This window comes from Macaca thibetana, chromosome 9, assembly GCF_024542745.1.
Source record: "Macaca thibetana thibetana isolate TM-01 chromosome 9, ASM2454274v1, whole genome shotgun sequence".
In the NCBI taxonomy this organism is placed as follows: domain Eukaryota; kingdom Metazoa; phylum Chordata; class Mammalia; order Primates; family Cercopithecidae; genus Macaca; species Macaca thibetana.
This window is the reverse complement of record NC_065586.1, coordinates 107,221,442-107,242,107: the sequence shown is the minus strand read 5'-3', so window position 1 is coordinate 107,242,107 and position 20,666 is coordinate 107,221,442. Positions and strand designations below refer to the sequence as shown.

General features: G+C 50.5%; 2 protein-coding genes across 14 annotated transcripts in view; one reads left to right on the top strand and one right to left on the bottom strand.

The window, feature by feature from the left end:
* The window catches only part of BBIP1 (BBSome interacting protein 1), a 1,212,900-nt gene that overhangs the window by 1,019,777 nt on the left and 172,457 nt on the right, over nt 1–20,666 (top strand). The gene's annotated exons all lie outside the window — the stretch shown is intronic.
* ADRA2A (adrenoceptor alpha 2A) lies at nt 16,423–20,310 on the bottom strand. Its single transcript, XM_050804414.1, has one exon. The coding sequence runs from the start codon at nt 19,252–19,254 to the stop codon at nt 17,857–17,859; it is 1,398 nt and encodes a 465-aa protein (XP_050660371.1). The 5' UTR covers nt 19,255–20,310; the 3' UTR covers nt 16,423–17,856.

Below are 20,666 nucleotides of genomic sequence, written 5' to 3'. Positions count from 1 at the left end.
TAGAGACAGTGGAAAGGGAGATGGTGTGCTCAAGTCAGGAAGACAGTAAATAGGAGCGTCAGAGCCCCTGGGGCTCGGCTCAGGGACCAGGCCCAGCTGCCTATACAAGTCTACACACTTGGTAACCCAAGAGAAGCTGCTGTACATTTGAGTTCCTTTCCCAAAAGTACACTCCTGGAGGTCAGAAGTCCTGGAAGCACTGTGCCCTCTGTACTGTACTCCCTTCCCAGCCTCCTCATGCCCAGGACAGGTGGCTTCCATAGGGTTGGGGACTGGGGCACCCAAGAGGGAAGAAATGCTCTCTGTGACTTTCCACTTGTTCTCTGCCCCCAATTTTATAGTAACTCTCTCTCTCTCATAAACACACACACACACACACACACACAGAGGCACATCTGGGATCCAGAAAGAGACCCCAGACCATCTCAGGTGGGGAATGGAAGGGCAGGGTCACTCCTCTGGTGAGCTGTAAGTTTCTTCCCTGGTCAACAATTGAGCATGCTGCCAATGTGTTGGGGGCTATGGTTGAGGAGGGGCTCCCAAGGAGGCGCAGCGGGCGAGCTAAGGCAGAAGTGGTAGGAATAAGGGCCTGCTGCTTTGAGAGCAAGGCTAGGTCTTCCTGCCTCCATGAGATCCTGAGGCTATGGCTGCAGACAACAGAGGATCAGGGACCAACTCCAGGTGTCCTCCATGCTTCCCATCCAAGAAGAACAAGGGCAAGTCCTTTGCCCATAGTTCTTTGGCCATTAGCCCCTCTATGTCCTTCAGACCCCATGGGGCAGGACACAGACCACCTAACAGAACTGGCCCAACAGAAGAGTTGGCCCAGGGGAAGGACCCCACATCACCAGGGCAATGGACCTTGGTTAAATGGCCGTGGTTGCTTCCAGGTCTCTAGCTCCCCCTCAAGCCATGAATCCAGGTCCATTCTCAGTGAAGCTAATGGGCCACATGAACCTTCCTCGTACAAAGAAGCAAGGTTCTAGCCTCCTTATTTCACTGAACCCCCACTCCCTGGGCCACCCCACCCACACCTCTCCTCCCATCCCTAACTTCTGCCCTCAGGCTCTTCCCTCACACCTACTGGCCAACCCCATCACCATGGCAGCAAAGGCCCAAGGGTCAACAAGACCGTACCCAACACCCTCGACATGTAGGCACTGTGCTAGACCTCGAGTGGGGAGCAGGATAGGCACAGCCTTGACCCACCCAACACTTTCAGGCTAGAGAGGGAGGAAAGGCTTACATAGACCAAAAAATAATAAATAATCAAATAATATGGTAAGACAAGGATCCAGAATACATCCCCTTTCATGGTGTGATGAAGCAGCCCAAAAAGACTGTAAATGGGAAACATGGAGGAATTTGGTGAGCCAGTGACACCCCAGCTGGTTTTGGAAAGACAAAAGAAATGTGATCCCCAACATTCCTCTCTTCCTCAAGACAGACATTCCTCATTCCTCAGGTGAATGAGGAACACAGGTGTGCAGACTTCAGGGTCCACACATTTGACCACAATGCTCCTTTATTTTTCACTGGATTCATGTACACACATAGATGATTTACAGAGATTATTGGCATTTACAGAGTTTTGTGCCCAAATACTGTTGCATAGTTTTGAAAGCTGAACTTCTATAGAAATGTGAGGGGAATAAAGCAGAATATTTAAGTGCAGAAAGCTGGCAGCCCAAATGACCTATGCTCTCAGCTCATCTGGCTTCACTTTGCCAACTAGATCAAATAATGTCCCCAAAATGCAATGCACAAAAATACATACACATTCCAACAATGTCTAAACCCATTTCTGGAAGGTTTCACCATGAAATAAGTCACTTGGTGGCAACAACTCCTGTTACAGGACAGCCAGGATTTGGGTCATGCCTCTGGGACAATGATGGCGTTGTGCTATTTGCAGAGCCAGGAAATAGTTGTGAGAACAACTGCTCTGTCCTCTTTAGAAACATGCAAATGGTAAGTTGGACCCCGAGACTGGAAGCCCAGATGGTCAGAAGTCCTCTACCTCCTATCCAGCAACATAAGAGAATCCCAGAAATTGATGGATAACTGAAAGTTCCTCCCACCCTCCCAAGGAGTTGTTCCAAGTAATCTTATATACTTGACCTGTTGGCCCCCACAGGACAGCATGTGGGTTATGGGTTTCTGACCTTGGTTTGATGGACTCTAGATAAGTTCAAAGAACTGTTTAAGGCAGTGTCAACTTAGTTTGAATTAGAAAGTTGATCATAACACAAGGACAAAGTGACACCCAACTAAAGAAGCAAAACAAAGAAACTCACTTCAAATTCACGCAATCTTTGAGCATATTGATGAGGTGACTTTGACCCAAAGGTCACAGGACTATATCTGTCAGGACTTCCTTGTTGTAAGTGACAGAAAACTCAACTCAGATTGGCCTAATTAAAAGAACGGGAATGTATTGGCTCATGAAATTTTTTAAAAGTCTAGAGATAGGTCTCACTTCACACACAACTAGATTAAGGACTCAATTGGTGTCATTAGGGCTCCATTTCTTTTCCTCTTTCAGAGTTCTTCCATCTTCCATGGTGCCCCAGGTTGTGGATGGACATGGCACATCCAGTGGGAAAAAACACTGCCTCTTTCTCAACAATTCCATTGAAAGTCTTCTGGCATCTCATTGGCTCTGACCAATTCAGGGATGGGCCCCTGGCCCACTCATTGTGGTCACAGTGGGGGATACAATGGCAGGCTACAAATCTGGGTTTAGCTCATAGAGTCACCTTGGAGCCCACCCCAAACACACCAACTGAGAGCAATACATAGATGGGAGTGAGGCTATTGCCAGAAGAGGGAATGATGGCTGGGAATGCAAACCACAGACATTCACTACATAACAAGCAGGTTGATTTTCATGCGTGGCCTCTATCCCACACATGACCCTGATAAGCTACAGACAGAATCCAATCCCTTCAATACCATCACCATGGTTCTCTCCGCCCCAGTGAAAAGAGGTTGCTGGGAGTGCTGCAGAAAAGCAGGGAATATGCAGAAAGTACAAGAAAGTCTCCAACCCCACAAAGAGCCTGGAGCTGACACCTCACAAAGAGTGTCATATGTCTACTGCTTCCATCTATTTTGTTCCCATCCTGCTCCCAGGCAGGGAAATTGTCCAGATCGCATCTGCAAAGCTGAGATCAGCAGAGTCTGAGTCATCCCTGCCCCATGATAGTAGGAGCCCAGGGCTGGGTCAGAGAAAATGTGCATAAGACATTCTTCATTGTATTGCTGGGATAGAAAGTGAGGAATCATTATCACCGAATAGGTATCATCATCATCATCATCATCATCATCATCATCACTAAGAGGAGACAAAACCCATAAGACAACAACAGCATGTACCGAATACAAACCAAAACAATTAAAAACTGAGAGCAAGTAACCACATTAGTCATCAGGACAACTGAAGTAAGGTTGGGCAGCACGAGGCAAGTGAGTTGCGGTGAGTGATTCAGGACTAACACCGCGAACAGTGAGCACAGGCCCGAGATGCTGCAGATGAGCAAGTGCAGTGACGGGGTGCCAAGACCCTGCCCGACCCAGGCCACACAACAGAGAACCCAGAAGAAGTGGCTGTGAATACATGCCCAGGTGACCCTGACTTTGAGGCTCTGCTTCAGCAGGTTCCATGGAGGGTGGCATGGAGGACAGGAGTCACCCAGAGAGCAAAACAAAGGCTGACCTTTGTTGCTGCACACACAAAGGATGACCAGGAATGGTACTGTGAAGCCCGGAGCCATATGAGCTGATTAGTTCTGACCCCCTTCCCCTTTCTGGTTCTTCCCTACAGATCCAGGGCCATCCTTACTTAACGAGCTGAGACTACCTTTTGTCTCTGGCCTAAAAGCTGGGACAAGAACACCTTCCTCTAACTCCACTGTCCTGAGCACTGGCAAACTCCTAGATCAGGGTTCTGTTTTCAATCCCTGTCCCTGTGTTTAAAAGCTAAGACTTTCCCCCAACTCAAAACACTCATTGCCATATATATAGATATATAGAGAAAGATAGAGGGAGGAAAGGCATATATATGTATAGTATATGACATGTTTGTGTATCCCATACACACACACTTGTGCATGAACACATCCACTCCTCCATATCCTCAAGATCCTGCACAAAGCTATTCTCTCTGAGGATTGTTCCACAACCCTCCAGGCAGTGCTTATCACAGCCCTTGACAGCCTATAGGTGTGTGATGGTTACTATTAAGTGTCAACTTGATTGGACTGAAGGATGCCTAGACAGCTGGTAAAGTATTGTTTGTGGGTGTTGTCTGTGAGGGTGTTGACAGAGGAGATTGACATTTGAGTCAGTGGCCTGGAAGAGGAAGACCCACCCTCAATGTGGATGGGCACCATTTAATCGTCTGTCTGCATGGCTAGAACAAAGCAGGCAGAAGAGGGAATAGCTGGCTTGCTGGGTCTTTTGGTTTCATCTTTCTCCCATGCTGGATGCTTCCTTCTCTTCCTCTGATGCCCTTGGAAGGCTGCAGGTTCTTTGGCCTTTGGACTCTTGATTTACATCAGTGGTTTGCCAGGGGCACTCAGGCCTTGGGCCACAGACTGAAGGCTGCACTGTCAGCTTCCCTGCTTTTGAGGCTTTTGGACTGAGCCACTACTTGCTTCTTTCTTCCCCAGCTTGCAGACAGCCTTTCATGAGACTTTGCCTTCTGATCATGTGAGCCAGTTCTCCCCTATACACTCCCTTTCGTACAGACATATATCCTATTCGTTCTGTCCCTCTGGAGAATCCTGGCTAATACAAAGTGTATCCACACAAGTCTTTGTACATCCCATCTTCACTCTGGAGTTGTTTCAAGCACAAAAATGCATCAGAGCGACAGCTCTTGGGAAGTCAAACACCTGCAGATCTCATCAGGTTTTATCTTAGCCCTTGTACCATATCAACCACTGATAATTTAAGAGCAAGGACTTTGCCAGCCAGGAGACAGGCTCTTCCCTGGTGGACAGCACTTCCTCTGTCCTTAAAACATAAGCACTTACGTTCTCTTTCCTGTGGAACTTAGTCCCTGTGAGGTGAGCGATTTCCTCTGTCTTTATGCACATCCAGTGTGGAGCAGTCATGTAATATGTGTGCTTTGTCACACTCAACACCATGTTCTCATTTTTACATTCACCATTCCTGCATTAACGTGGTTCTCAATGGTCACGTCTACTGACTTAAGTGTATTTCATCATATTAACTCATTCATCCACCAAATGTTTACTGGATGCCTACTATGGGTTGTAGGTGACTGAAACTCAGCAGGAAACAAAGTCCTTGGATGTGGCATCATAAACATGCAGCCACAAGCTATGGGAAGAGCTGTGGACTGTGCCCCTGAAGAAGTGGTAGAGCAGAAACTGAACTCTGAGTAACCTTGGCATGTCACATAGATCTACCACAAAGTCAAAATGACAATATGCACCCACTGGTGGGACTGCATGAGAACTCAGATATGAAGAGGGCATTGCAAACAACCCTGATGGATATGTGGTGTTATGAAAATATGCCATGTCCCTACGAGTAGACATCAGATAGTTTTCAATGCTTGCTAACATAAACAGCATTATTGTGGGCATCTTTTTTTCTCTTAATATTAGTTCTTTAGTGAGTGTTTTTCAAGAGTGCGACAATGGAGAAAAATAATATTGTAAGTAATGTTATGGCTCTTCTTACAATATTGCCAGATTTCTCTCCAGAAGATAAGGCCCAATTTGCATATCATACCAGTGTGTATGAACACATGTGTTTCTAGAGGGGTTATTTAAAATATTAGCACCCAATAGAGCATGAGCATGCAGCAGTCAGAACGGACATCTGCTGTCGACCTCCAGCACAGCCGTGGCTTTCCTGGCCTTGCGTTCTGTGATTTCTCCTTTTTACTGTGATTTTATTATGTGACTTTATTATTTCCGTATTTTTTTTTACTGTGAGATATCCTACAGTTGTTCTCAGGCTCATTTCTTTCATTGCTAGAAAGTTCTTCCATTAACCAAATGGAGATGCATTTATTTCCCTATGTGCCGACCATCAACATCGATATCAGACTCCTCTTATTATAAGGAATCAGTCTTAAATGTGCAGGATTGGAATTTTTTCGGAATATTTTCTACCTAATGTCTTTTCCCATCGTGTTGATTTCCTTTTTGGTGAGACTGTTTTTTTTCTGCTGTAAACATCTATTTTTGAATTTTTATGAATTGATTATGTCCATCTTCTCTCATCACAGCCTTCATTTCTTCAATAGACAGTAACATATCTTCCCTCTAAACTGGAGACACTATAGTGTTTCCTTCTTGCTTTCAAAGAATTTTTCATTTTGCTACAAAAGTTATACATGATCATTACAGAAAAATGTAAGAAGAAAATTTTAGGAAAAAATTGACTGCAAAGGTAACTACTAACAGTCTGTTTTTCCAGTTTTTTTGTCTTTTTATTTTTCAATTTCTATGAGATCATACTCTGCTGGTTATCATCTGTCTTTTTCTCTTAAATCTGTATTATGAACAGTTTTCACATAGATTTGTTTTCTTCTTAAATACACAAAATATTCCAGTATATAAATGAAATAAATGTTGCAGAGTTAATGCCCTATTATTGGTGAGAACTACTGATTCTAATTTCTTGCATTGTCTATAACACAATGAGTTACTCTAGTTATTTACTTTATCTCCAACATGAAACTCAGGACAGGAATTAGATCTTTCCCATTTTGTATCCTCAGGACTTAGCATAGTGACAAATTCACAGTAAGTGCCAAATAAATAAGTAAATAATAGCTAACCATTACTGAGCAATTACTTTGCACCAGACATTGTTCTAAACACTTAATTTACATTAACATGTTTGTTTCTTACCAAACAAAAAACAAAAATTTTTACATATGAGTAAACCAAAGCATAAAGCAGTAAAGAAATTACTCCAATTAGTTCCCTTCACTTCCTCCTATTTGCTCTGCCCTTTCAGAACTTACACTGGGACAAAAACAGGGAACCCTGGTGCAGCCCTGAAGTGAAATATGGATCCACAGGCCACATTCCACAAAGCTAGCAGAGCAGGAGGCAAGTGTTGGAGATGGGATCAAAGAGTGTCCAAGATTACACAGAGGCAGCCCTGCCTCCAGACCTGTAGCTCACAGGACCAAAGCCATCTTCTATGTCAAATTCTGAGTTATTACTGCAAAGTCATCACCTCGTTTAATTCTACAGCAGCCCCATGAGATAAGTAATATTTTACCCATTTTTACTTGATGCCATGGGGAAAAAAACAACATATCCAGGGTCATGTAGATTGTCAGAGTTGAGGCCAGGATGCAAACCCCAGTCCCTCAGACACCAAAATCTAAGCTCGTCTTAGCCCCACGCTGGAGAGCTTTGGAGAACTCATGAGTTAGGGGCAGCTTATACGGTAGAAACCTTTCCCTCTAAGGGGAAAATCTGCATTTCTCATGATTTCCGTTAGGTTTACGTTTGTTTGTTTTTTTCTTTTTTGAGAGAGTCTCCCCGTATCACCTAGACTGTAGTGCAGTGACGCAGTCTCCACTCAAGGCAACCTCCACCTCCTAGGTTCAAGCGATTCGCATGCCTCAGCCTCCCAAGTAGATGGGATTAGAGGCATGCATCACCATGCCCAGCTATTTTTGTATTTTTAGTAGAAACAGGGTTTCGCCATGTTGGCCAGGCTGTTCTTGAATTCTCGGCCTCAAATTACGCGCCCGCCTCAGCCTCTCAAAGTGCTGGGATTACAGGCATGAGCCACCACACCCAACCCTTTTGGTTTAGATCTGAAACTCTTCTGACCAAAAGCTCTCCAGCAGTGGGCACAGAAGAACTGGGGAAGATACAAGTCTCTAGCCCCAATCCATTTGAATGAGAAGAAAGAGTGACGAAAAGACCCTCCCTCAGAGCTTTCAAGAATGGGAGGGCAGGGGGCAGGCCCATGAGTAACTCCTCTCAGCGGCAGCATGGCGCCCTCCACCATGTACCCCCATTGGGCATTTGCCACCTTTGGAGAGGGGGAGTGGAACTGACAGCAAGACAGACCCAAGGATTAAGCTTCAGTATAACTGATGCCAAACCCCAGGTACTTTCCACTATTAAAATTTTAAAGTATGGTGGTGTAGCTTGGCTTTAAAGTTTGGGTGTGATTTTGGGAGGCAGCAGAGGGAGCATGTATGTGGCATTCCACATGCAGGAGAATCGAAGCAGAGTTATGGAGGCAGAAATGAGCATTATGTTCAGATGATAGTTAAACCAACCTGTGGTACAGCGAAGCAGCAAGGAGCACTAACCTGGCATCAGGAGACCTCAGTTTCAAGTCTAGAAATGCATCGTGGTCGTTCAGGTCACGTATGGGTCTTGGAGTTCTTCTAGGCCCACCCTCTTGTGCTATTGAAGACATAAGGTCTTCCATCAGGCTGTAAAGAGAGAAAGCTAAGACCTAAGAGGTCAAATCTCTGTCACAAATCACCCTAAAACACTGCCCAGCCCAGCCCCACTCAGCCCAGAGCAGTTACGGGAGCAAAAGGAGCTGCCCAGCTTCCAAACTGGAGAAGAAAAGGTTAGCACTAATGAGCCCCTACCAGATGCCAAGCGTAGGCCTAAGCAACTTACCAAAACACTGGCAACTTCTTCTACAAGTTACATGTGGAGAAACTGGTGCTTAGCCCTCTGTTCAAGGTTAAACCAAAGCTATGTGACGGAACCAGGATTTTAATTCCGATCTTCCTGATTCCAAAGTTTCAGCTTTAAAGTGCCCTTCTCAGGAATACCAGCCATTCCCTCCAAGACCTGGGACATGCACAGTGGGAAGCTGTCAGCACCTTCAGAAGAGGCGAGGTGCTACCCACACTATTGGAACTGGGACTTTGGGGAAGGATGCCTGGCAGGCACTGCTGGCAGAGGACCCCTGCAGCCATTGCTAAGCTGTGTCCAGACAGGGAGAGAGCAGGGAGAATCAGCACATTCTCCACTCTCACTCCTGCACCCTGATCTGCTGGTGGCTGCTCTTAGGCAGAACTCAGAGAGCACAGAAGAAAGAGTAAGGGGGCAGCTCACAGGGCTCAGCCCTCCAGGGCCCAGCATAGACAAGGGCAGAGACTATAGTCGGAGGGGCAAGTAGAGAATATCTAGTGTAGAACCCAATGCTCCCTCCCCAATGCCTTCACCTGGGCCACCCTCTCTGGGAGCTCCTGGGAGGGATAGCTCCATTCCCAGCAAGTTTTCAAAAAGGAAGGATTAGGTTTCAGGCAAACAAGCAAATGTGGAGGGTCATAGGAAAAGGCCCAGCCGAGAGCAGTGAGTGTGCTGCTGAGAGCTCCTCATGGCAGGCAAAGTAGACATCCCTGTCAAGTCACAAGTTCCCTAACTTCTTGGAAATGGATGACTTTTATCTTTGAGGGCCTGAACAGCCTGGCATAGGAGTCAGCAGTGCGAGTTCCAGATTTTGGGCTTATCAGATCTTCTGATTCCCAAGCAGAATCCATGGAGTTGGCAGGGGTGAGTCCTTGCAAGCTCTCATTCACCCTTGATAATCAACTAGTCTTTGGGGACATGATGTGCTTGTGCTCCACGGTCTCTCCTCAAATCTTCCCCGGCCTGTTGTGTCGATAGACGGTGATGTTCGGAAACAAGAAGCGAGTCAGACCAGGTCAGGTCCCGTGGCCTGTTAGGTCAACATACCACCACGACCGACCGAATTCACACTCCAGGAGATGTTTGCATTTGACCATGAATAGGAAGCTCTGAGCCAAGGAGAAGATGGAAATTCACAGAGGGTAGGGGCAGTGGTATACAGTATTTTGCAGGTAAGGGAAGCTCTAAAATCCCAATATCTGGGTCTGCACAGAGACTGGCGCTGCCACTGGGTGACCCTGAGGGAGTGAGGGTTCCTGGCCTTCCCTGTGGTGTCAGCACCCTAGTTAGGCTATTAACGCTCTGAGTTACTGCTCCCAATACCCCTCCCCTAACAGTCTCCACCCAGCAGCCAGAATGATTGTTCTGAACCAAAAAAAAAAAAAAAAAATCTGATCATGTCCCTTCCCTGCCTAAAACACCTCTAATGGCTCCCCAAGCCCTCAAGATAAAACCTTTACCTGTGGCTGCATGATCTGGACTGTCCTCCTCCAGCCTCGCCATTCTCACATCTCATGGTCCTATTAAAGTGGACTTCATAAGTTGCTTGAACATGCAATGCCCCCCACCCCTAGCACTCCCAGTCCCTTTGCTGGACCTATTCCTACCCATCTCTCATCTCTCATCTGACTGCACACTTCTCTAGGCTCCCTCCCCAATGCCTTCATCTGAGCCAGCTTTCCCCATGGTGAGCCCACCCACCCTGGCACCTGCATCACTAGGCTTACCACTTGCTGGAGCCCACAAAAGAAGAAGCTTCCCCCACAAAAGAAGAAGCTTCCCCCACAAAAGAAGCAGCTTCCCCCACAAAAGAAGCAGCTTCCCCCACAAAAGAAGCTCTCCCCCGCACAAAAGAAGAAGTTCTCCCCCACAAAAGAAAAAGCTCTCCCCCAACAAAAGAAGAAGCTCTTCCCCTACAAAAAAAAAAGCTCTCCCCCAACAAAAGAAGAAGCTCTTCCCCTACAAAAGAAGCTCTCCCCAAACAAAAGAAGCAGCCCTCTCCCCACAAAGGAAGCTCTCCCCCAACACAAGAGGAAGCTGTCCCCAATAACAGAAGAAGCTCTGTGAGGTAAAGATCCTAATTAGTTTGCTCCCCACTCTACCCCAACACCTAGTACAAATAGAGTAATGTTAGTAACATTAGCTTGGGGCGGCTCCAAAACAGAGTTGAATGAATAAACGAAGGAAGGACTCTATCATTCTTTCATTAAATGTCTCCGTGTCTCCTCTAGGGCTAGGGCATAAAAAACAATCCCTTAAGTGTGTCCAGGGAGCATGCTGAAAACAGAGCAGCAGACTCCCCACTGGCCCCAGCCTCAGTGGCCATCACTGCTGGGCAGCTCTGAGCTCTGTCTGAGCCACAGACATGGGACGGGGATTACCCAGAGAACTGTGGCCAAGAGCCAGCCACATGGGTCCCTGGGGATCTCTCTCTCTCTCTCTCACCTGACCAGGTGACAGGGAAGACAGAGAAGAGGATAGTGTGTGTGTGTGTGTGTGTGTGTGTGCACGCGCGCGCGCACGCACATGCTCACACAGTCTGGCCACACATAATAACCCCACACACAGCCTTGCATCTGCATAGTCAGGGAAGAAGGAGGGCCTGTGCTTTTCTTCTACAGATGCCCAGTGACCCAAGCAGCTGGCCCTTGGACAAACTGCAGAAAGGCAGCTGGCCTCTCTCCAGCCTGTTCCCCAAAGTGCTGTTACTCTGCCTTTCTCAGGCTTTGGGTTCTACACTAGATGTTCTCTACTTGCACCTCTGGCTATAGTCTCTGCCCTTGTCCATGCTGAGCCCCGGAAGGCTGAGCCCTGTGAGCTGTCCCCTTACTCTTTCTTCTGTGCTCTCTGAGTTCTGCCTAAGGGCAGCCACCAGCAGATCAGGGTGCAGGAGTGAGAGTGGAGAATGTGCTGATACTTCCTGCTCTCTCCCTGTCTGGATACAGCTTAGCAATGGCTGCAGGGGTCCTCTGCCAGCAGTGCCTGCCAGGCATCCCTCCCCAAAGTCCCAGTTCCAATAGTGTGGGTAGCACCTCGCCCCTTCTGAAGGTGCTGACAGCTTCCCACTGTGCATGTCCCAGGGCCCTTGTAAGTTTCTCTTAACCCTGCCTGTACCTTGCAAATAGTCCGTTTTCAATTCCCCTTCTCTCATCCCTTCACAGGGTGCCATCTTGTTTTTCTCAGGTACAGATTTTAAAGAGGTCTCAAGTCCCTGCCCTTGAAAAACCTGGGGACAACATTAACAGCCTCTCACTCTTGCCTCCCATCCCCTCCAGAATTCTCTGTAGTCAGATAAACTGCCCCTTCCACGGAGAACAGGACAGCCTGGAGGCTACAGAATACGCCTGCCAGAGAAGCAGTGTTGCCTGCCCCAGAATGTGCACGTTGCATCATCCCATCCTCCTCCTAGATTGGCTTCATTGCCCTAGAAGGGGAGTGGCATTCCACCTCGGGGGAGCAGCCTCGCAGGCAGGGAGGGGCCAACTGACATGACAACCAGTGAGACACACCACACTCCCCTTTAATTTCCTTTGTGACCTCTTCCCCTGGTGCATACATGTATACCCTCACATGTCAGGCCCAGGTGAGCAAAGTGGTCCTCAGTGTCCATTGGTGCCTGTTTACACACACACAGACACATATACACACACACCCATAGACACTCACATGTTACACACACATATACATAGGCTTAGTTTATGTTTGGAAAACACACCAAACCCTCACTTCTACCCCAGCCTCCATGAGGCCAATGGCCCTTAGCGCCAGCCGTCCCTACAGAGAGAACATGGGTTGGCCCTTCCCAGTGTGCCTCACCTATGGCCTGGACAGAAGGAGAGAGCAGACCCGCATTTCATAGAATTATAAAATGGATCAGCAGAAAAGCCCCATGAGATCCCTTAACCCAGTGTTACTCAACAAGTGTTCCAGCAAACATGATTCACTGAGATGCTCTGTTAAAAAAAAAAAAAAAAAAGAAATTCCACAGTCCAGGGAGTTTGGGAATCAGCACACCATGTCATCCTCTCTCAGACAATCGCAAACCACACAGGCACATCAAAGTCTCTGAGAGATCCTGAAGGAGAGGATTAAAGATACCTATTAAAGACTGCTTACCCCAGCATTTCACCAGATAGGTGGCAGACAGGGAAGAGATGATACAGTGGTGATAGACAGTAGAGACAGATAGAATGATAATGTTGATAGATAATGTAGATATTATAGATAGATTTTGTAGTTAAATTAACTGCACAGAACACACTTTTAAATAATATTAGACCAACCACTTGCATTTCATAAATGAAGAAGCAGGGACTCAGAGAGGGATTTGCTCAAGATCACATCACTGGTAAAAGACAAAACTGGGCCTAGAACCCAGGCCTCCTAATCCTCAATCTAGGCTGTTTCCAACAGACCCTGTTCTCTTTTTTTGTATTTAACTAACTCTAAGCCCCAGGATTTCTGGTAATCAAATAGATCAATGTTATTTCCAAAACAAATCCGAGTGTCAGTGATTTTGCTCCGTGACTTGACGTGGTCTCCCTCTCCGGCGTGCCCTCTGCTGAGGAAGGTGCCCCATCCTGCACCCCGGACTCTCAGGCCCACTGTGAGGGGTGGCAGGGCCCAGGGCAGAGGCCCAAGGGCTAGCCTGGCACTGGGCTCTGGACCTGGGTACCTGGATCCTATTATGCTACTGAGTCAAGGAGGTAGACTTCCTTACAGGTGTCCCCAAATGGGGACAGGACCTTGTCATGCCATCCCCAAGGATAAGGTTGGATGAAAGCTGAGGCCTGACCTGGGCCCAGGTGCCACTGCTCAGGCCTGGCACTGGTCCCACAGGACTCAGCTGCTAGAACCAGAGCTTCCTTCACGGGCTTCCTTCTCAAAGTGTGGGCATCCCAACTCCCACATTCTATGCTCTGAGCTCCCAGCCACAGCCACCTCTCCCCCACCGCTCACTCACAGTATGGATGCCCATTATCCTTGGTGGGCACATGGCATCCTCTCCCCTACTGCCACACTGTCGCTGTGTGTGGCTAATTAGTGATTTTCACAGGCACATCTTGGCTTCCCATGTAGCTCCAAAGCTTCCAGAGGGCAGAGGCAGCCCTCATCTCACTCCAGAGGGACAAGTGGTGAGTTTTGCACAGTGCATGCAGGGAAGGAAGAGAACTGCCTTGCAATGCCTAAGATGGTCCATGACACAAAGCAGGCACAGGGGGTCCTCTGGGGTTGATTAACCACTCACCACATCCCAAAACAAAATAGAATTCATGTTGGGTGTATGTGGCATCAGACGGAGAGTCACAGGGAGGAGTGGGTTCAAGGGATCCTGGAATGCTACATAACCAACAGCTGTTCTAGGTCCCAGGTCCCTTGATCTGCCAGTACAAGGTAAGAGGTAAGGATTGATGACGATGCTTCTGGCTCTAAATCTCTGATTTGATTATAGGGTCCTAGACAGGGGAAAGCCTAAGCCATGTTTTCATCATTCTCTCCTCCAGCCTTTTAGCACAGAAGAAATTGAACAAAGCCTTGGGGAGGAGGAGATCGTGCTTGTGCCCAGGCTCAAACGAAGGCGCTACCCTTCCCCCAACCCAGTGCACTTGCAGGAGTAAATCTAGCAAGACGCACTTCAGACCCAAAAGCTAATGGCTTTCGATATCCCAACCAAAGTTACATAAAACAGGAGATTCAGCCACGAACACAGACCCTCTTGGCCCAGATACTCGGGAACAGATACGATGCACAGGAAAATGTGGGGGTTAGAGTCTTATCTCCTGCTCTTTAAGCCAAGATCCCTGCGGGAGCCATTTTGCCTCAATTTCCCTCCCCACCCCACATCTTGCCAGACTGTTGCTTGAGCCCTTTGCAAATGAATAAACAGTGATTCCTATTGTGAACTCAGAAACCCATCCATGCCTGGGTTCCAGCCCTCTCTCCCCCACTTTCTGAAGCCTCCATCCACCTCTAAGGCTTCTCTGCTTCTGTAACGAGGAGGAAGGAGCATGACACCAGAGGCCCCTCCGTGTAGCACCACAGCCCATGCTTCTTCTCCCTCTGGGGGTGGAGGCAAGGCAAACACTTCCCTGGCAGACAGGACAGAGCCGAGAGTCAACAGCAAGCAGTGTTTGTATCTGCTCCTGTGGCTGGGACACACAGCCTGGGGCCTGGGGGCCTGCCAGGCAGACTATTGTCTGGCACTGTTTGCCTTTGGGGCGATGGGTGCACTGGAGTGAGGAGGGAAAGGAGAGACTGGGGTGAGGGTGGGATGGGGAGCAGGCCACAGAACCAGACCAGGGAGCCAGCCTTGGCGCCACAGGCCAGGAGGCTGGTTTTTGAAGCCTCTGAGCCAGGGTCACTGGAGCCCAGCACCTGGCCACCCTCCTGTCTGCCGGCTCAGAGGATCCAGGTGACAGCAGGAATTCCTCACCCCCTCAGAGCCATGGTCTTCCCTCTCCCAGACCCCTCAGTGCCCAGATCATTTCTCAGGGCTCTCCACCCTCCTGCTGCTGCGTACACAGACACCCTCTCCTGCACCAGAGAAGCAAAGGAAGATGAGGAGATGCTGCATGTACGGCCCAGAGGGTGCAAAGGACCTGCTTCCGGGGCGCGTCCAGAGCTGATCCATACATATTATAGGTGGCTGGGCTCACAAAAGCCGGCCTCCCCCAAAACCACAGCCTGATGCTTGGGTTTGCCCCTCAAACCCCCCTCCTCTATGAGTGGCTATTCATCAGCACTGCATCTGACTATATGCACAGGGCTACTACACATCTCTCAGCCGCTCCCTAACCCAGGCAGCCTGGAGCCAGAGCCCTGTCACCTAGCGCCATGGGATCCTGAGCAAGTCGCTTCCTCTTGAATCTGCATTTGCCCTCTCATCTGTCAGATGAGGGGTTGGACTCCTGGATTGTTAAGGCCCCTTCCAGCTTCAAAGTGCCATAACCATAGTGTGAGGACCATAAGCCCTCCTAGACAGCAGAGCAGACTTTGCTATTACAGCAATGCAACAAGAAGGATGCGTGCCTTCTGACCAGAGACAATTCAAACCACAAACCACCAACTAATACATGGTTCTATTCAGGTGTTTAGACCATACTTTGTGCATAATCACACTATGGAGTATATGTTACATGTCATATATTACCATGCTTTAAGGTGAGATATACATTTTGGATATATTCCACACTTGGTGCATATACCACACTTTGGAGTAGATACACACTTTGAGGTATATAGACACATTAGGTCATATAGACACTGGGGTATGTATACACCTTGTGTATATTACATATTTGGGATATATCTCACACCTGGTGTAGATAACACACTGCATAGACACCTCTCCACTGGGAGTGTTCTGAGAAGGGCTAATGCCAAAACTCTGGAAAGGTTCTGGGGTTAAGTTCACAGGCCCTAGAACGAGATAAAGTTAGGTACAATGCATTTCCACCGCTTGTTAACCTTGAGCAAGTCACTTGCTCTGAGACTCAGTTTCTTCACCTGAAAAATGGGGATAGTAACAGAACTTACCTCATAGGGTTCTTGAGAAAAGTAAACGAGGCAATGCCTACAACCAGTTCACCACAGTGTCTAGCATGTCAGAAACACTTAGGAAATGGTAACTTTGTTATTGATCGAACATTTAAAAAAATTTATAATGTACATTTTTTATTTTTAAAAAATCTACAAAATCAGATGTTCCCAGAGCCTTAAAGCTTTTGAAAACTCAGGTAACAGACAAGAGGACCACTTCATTCATATTTATTTCACATTTGATCTGTAAACTTTTTTATTTAAAAAAAATCCACTGTCATTAGCAACATGTGCTGACATTAGTTTTTCTTTAGTGAAATAAGAGTGCAGGCCTTAAATTGTCTCTGTCTAAAACATGTAGAAACGCAGATGTAAACACAAGGTCTCCGCCCTCCTCCCCTGACTTTGGCAGTTCATCAATGACATGATCTCAACCAGAAAAGCAGGGAGGGGGGAAAGGACCACACTTTGATACCTAACAGCTCTTGGGGCAGGAACTGTACAGTTTGGCAGGCCCATTTGTCTTTTCAAACTGTTTACCTTGGGCAAATTGTATCAGGTTTGCTTCTTCCACATAATTTCCACTCCTTGGTGTCTAAAAACAGCAGCTAAAAGATTTTCCCATAGTCAGCACTTTGGGGGCAGGAGGGGCGCACATACATACAAGATAGAAACATACATATTCTTCTTCAAGCAGTGGCCCTGCAGGGAGAGAGGGAACACTGGAAAGAGAGGTTTTAAAGTGAGTTACTGGGGTGAACAGTGCATCAGAGAATAATGGCTTTATACACAGGGCTGATGTGAGGCAGAAAGGTTCATTTACTTATGTCTTGATCCATCATCATAATATTTACATAGGAAAAGGCAATTATGCTGTTAGGCACAGGAAAAAAAAATGGACAGAAATCTTTTCCCCGTCAGGAAATCTCAAAGCAGGTCCGTGTCAAAGGGACAGTCACCAGTTGCTGGTGAAAAGGACGACATAGAGGGACATCATAACACCAGAAAGGGCTTGCATTGCAAATGGGGCTTGGCCTGAACCACACAGCTGTGTCTGCCTGGAAGGCATCTCTCCCAAGGCCAGGATTTCACCGTCAAAACCAAGGTCAAGAGATATGGGGTCCCCATGTGTACTATCAAAAATAGTGTATATTTACATTGTGGAGGGGGTGGTGGGGAGGGCAGTCAGGGCTGCCCTGAGTGGGTTTTAAAAAAGAGAGAGAGAGAGCTGGGGATGGAAGGGGAATTAGCCAGGGCTAGGTAATCCTCTAGGTAACCATCCATTAACCTTTTGTGAGCCATGCCCTTGTAGTCCAGTGCTTGCTCTGAAGAGCTGTGAGGGCTATACCAGGGGAAGAAGGTGAAAATACCTTCAGGAAGCAATAGTGATTGGGGTGGCCCACCGGGAAGATGGCTTCAGGTCAAGAGTGGCCAAACCAACAACTGGGGATGCGTGGGTCTGGCAGCAAGAACGCTTCCCTTGTAGGAGCAGCAGACGCCCGCCCGCAGGAGGCTGCAGAGCCACCCCAGAGGAGGAAACGCAAAGCAGACAGGGCCCGGGTTTCTGAGTGCCCTGGGGCTGAGCACTCCTTGGTGCCTTGCTGCCTGCAGTCGGCGTGAGTCTACGCGGGCGCCGGCGGAAACCTCACACGATCCGCTTCCTGTCCCCGCGGCAGAGGATCTTCTTGAAGGCGCGGCGGAAGTCGTGGTTGAAGATGGTGTAGATGACCGGGTTCAGCGAGCTGTTGCAGTAGCCGAACCAGAAGAAGAACTTGAAGAGCGTGCGCGGCACTGAGCACCCGACGGCTGTGAGCGTGTAGGTGAAGAAGAAGGGGAACCAGCACACCACGAACACTCCGATGACCACGGCCAGCACGAACGTGAAGCGTTTCTCGCGGTTCTGCCGCCCGCGCCAGCGCGACGCCTTGGCGGCCCCAGCGCGCTCCACCCCCGGCCCTGCCGCAGCCGTCCCGATCCCGGTCTCCCCCAGCCCGCGCCGTGGCAGGCTGTCCCCCGGCTTCACCTGGCTCGCCCGGGCCTTGCCCTTGCCCCGGAGGCCGCGCTCGGGTCTGCGGGGCCCGGGAGGCCGCTCGGCGTGGTCGGACGACGAGCTCTCCTCCAGGTCCAGCGCGTCGGCGTCGCGCGGCCCGGCCGGCGCGGGCTCGCCAGGGGCGCCGTTGAGCTGGGTGGGCAGCGGCTCGGCCTCCGCGCCCCCCGGGCCCGCGCCGCGCTCTGGGCCCAGACCGTTGGGCCTGCGCTCGGCGCCCCCCTGCGGCACGGCGGCGGCGTCCGGACCCCGGCGGCTAGGTGGCACGCGGGTGCGACGCTTGGCGATCTGGTAGATGCGCACGTAGACCAGGATCATGATGAGGCAGGGAGCGAAGAAGGAGCCGATGCACGACGAGATGACGTACCACTTCTGGTCGTTGATCTCGCAGCGCGGCTCGGCCGGCTGCGGGCCGCCGTGGCCGCGCTTCTTCTCGAAGGAGATGAGCGGCGGGAAGGAGATGACGGCCGAGATGACCCACACGGTGATGATGATGGCCTTGATGCGGCGCGGCGTGCGCTTCAGATTGTACTCGATGGCCTGTGTGATGGACCAGTAGCGGTCCAGGCTGATGGCGCACAGGTGCACGATGGACGACGTGCAGAAGAGCACGTCGAGCGCCAGGTAGATCTCGCACCAAGCCTTGCCAAAGTACCAGTAGCCCATGACCTCGTTGGCCAGCGAGAAAGGGATGACAAGCGTGGCCACCAGGATGTCGGCCGAGGCCAGAGACACCAGGAAGAGGTTTTGGGGCGCCTTGAGCGCGCGGCTCGTGAACACCGCGATGATGACGAGCACGTTGCCGAACACGGTGAGCAGCATGAGCAGGCCGGCCAGGCACACCAGCGTCAGCGTCACCTGCAGGGAGTAAGGGGTGGCCCGGGCGCCGCCCCCCGGCGCCTCGGTCCCGTTCCAGCTCGCATTGCCCGCGTCCGGCTGCAGGGAGCCCATGGGCGCAAAGCTGCCCTCGGCCAGCGGCTGCTCCTGGCGGAACATGAACGCGGGCGCCCGCTCGCCTGGGCCTGCTGCCAGCTGCCTTCCGGCCCGGCGCCCGTGGGTCCTCCTCTTCCTCCGGCGCCCCGCTCGCCTGGCTGCAGCTCACATAGGGAGGGGGCCGCAGGCAGGCCGGGCCCGAGCTGGGGGACCGCTAGCGGCCCATGGCCCGGGTCCCGCGAACTGCGCCTGGCTCGCGCTTCGGACGCTCTCGGTGGGCGCCTTCTCGCTCCGAGCTCCTAACACAGCCAAGTTTTATTTCTAAGCGGCGGGAGAGAGTAGGGAGAGCCGATGGGTAAAGAGATTTATTCTTCAAGAAGGGAGAACAAAAATCATCGGTGGCCTGATAACTTGGAAGGATGACAGGAAATTAAATATATATATACATATCGATATCTATATCTTGACTCTTGAGCCTGAGCGAAAGCAAGAGGTCTTACCGTGTGCGGGGCCCGCCCCCACCCCGGGAGGCAGCCGAGGGGTGCTGATGCGAGCTTGGGGTCCTATGTCTGTCTCCTTATATCCCCGAAGCGATTACCGACTCTCTGGCTTCCCCCAGACGCTGCGCTTCTGGCCGGGCCCGGCCCGGGGCTGGGGCGCGGACCCTGCCGCCTCTCGGAGCGCCGCGAGACTTCCAAAGTTGTGCGCCCTGCTGGGGCTGGGGCGCACTGTGCGGAGCTCGGGGGCGGCGGCGGCGGCGGGGTGAGGAGTGTGGGCACCGCATGAAGGCACCCCCGTCCTCAGGCGGGCCGGGGTAGGTGAACGATCAGCTCTGCAGGAGCCGCGACGGAGGCAGGGTGTCTCCTGGGCGTCCGCCAGGTGGGCGCCGAGCGCGACTGGATGGGCCGGGGTCCGACGACAGCGCGAGTTGGGCTTGGAGCGCAAGGCTGGGGGAAGAAGGCGCTGGAGCTGCCGGGCGGCGGCACGCCGGCTGCTGGGCGTCTGCACGGAGCCGCAGCTGCTACTGCTCCGCTGCGCTCACGGTGGACTCGTTTTATAGCCCCAGGATCAAGCCGGCGTTGCTGAGCAGCCAGCGTCAGCCCCCACGTGGGAAGCCGACCCTCCCCCGCCCCTCGCACCACCCCTCCGCCAGTCTAGCGCCGGCGCCCAGCGCTGGACCTCGGGGAGAGTTGCCCTCAGGCGGGACCAGCCCTTTGGAGAGGCGCGTACCTTGAGCGAGAGGCTTAAAGAGGGAGCCCGGTGGTTGGGGGGGCGGGGGAGCGGCCCCTGCTGGGAGTTGGCCATGCAGCTCCGGGCCGACGGAGCAGAAGGCGACGGGCACCCGTGAGTGCCCCCAAGGAGCTGGATCTTGGAAGAAAAGGGAAGAAAAAGTGGAGGGGAATCCCTGCCCAAATCGAGGGAAGTAACCTCCGGTGTGGGTTACATCTGGAGCAGCCCAGCTCCGGGCCAGAGCC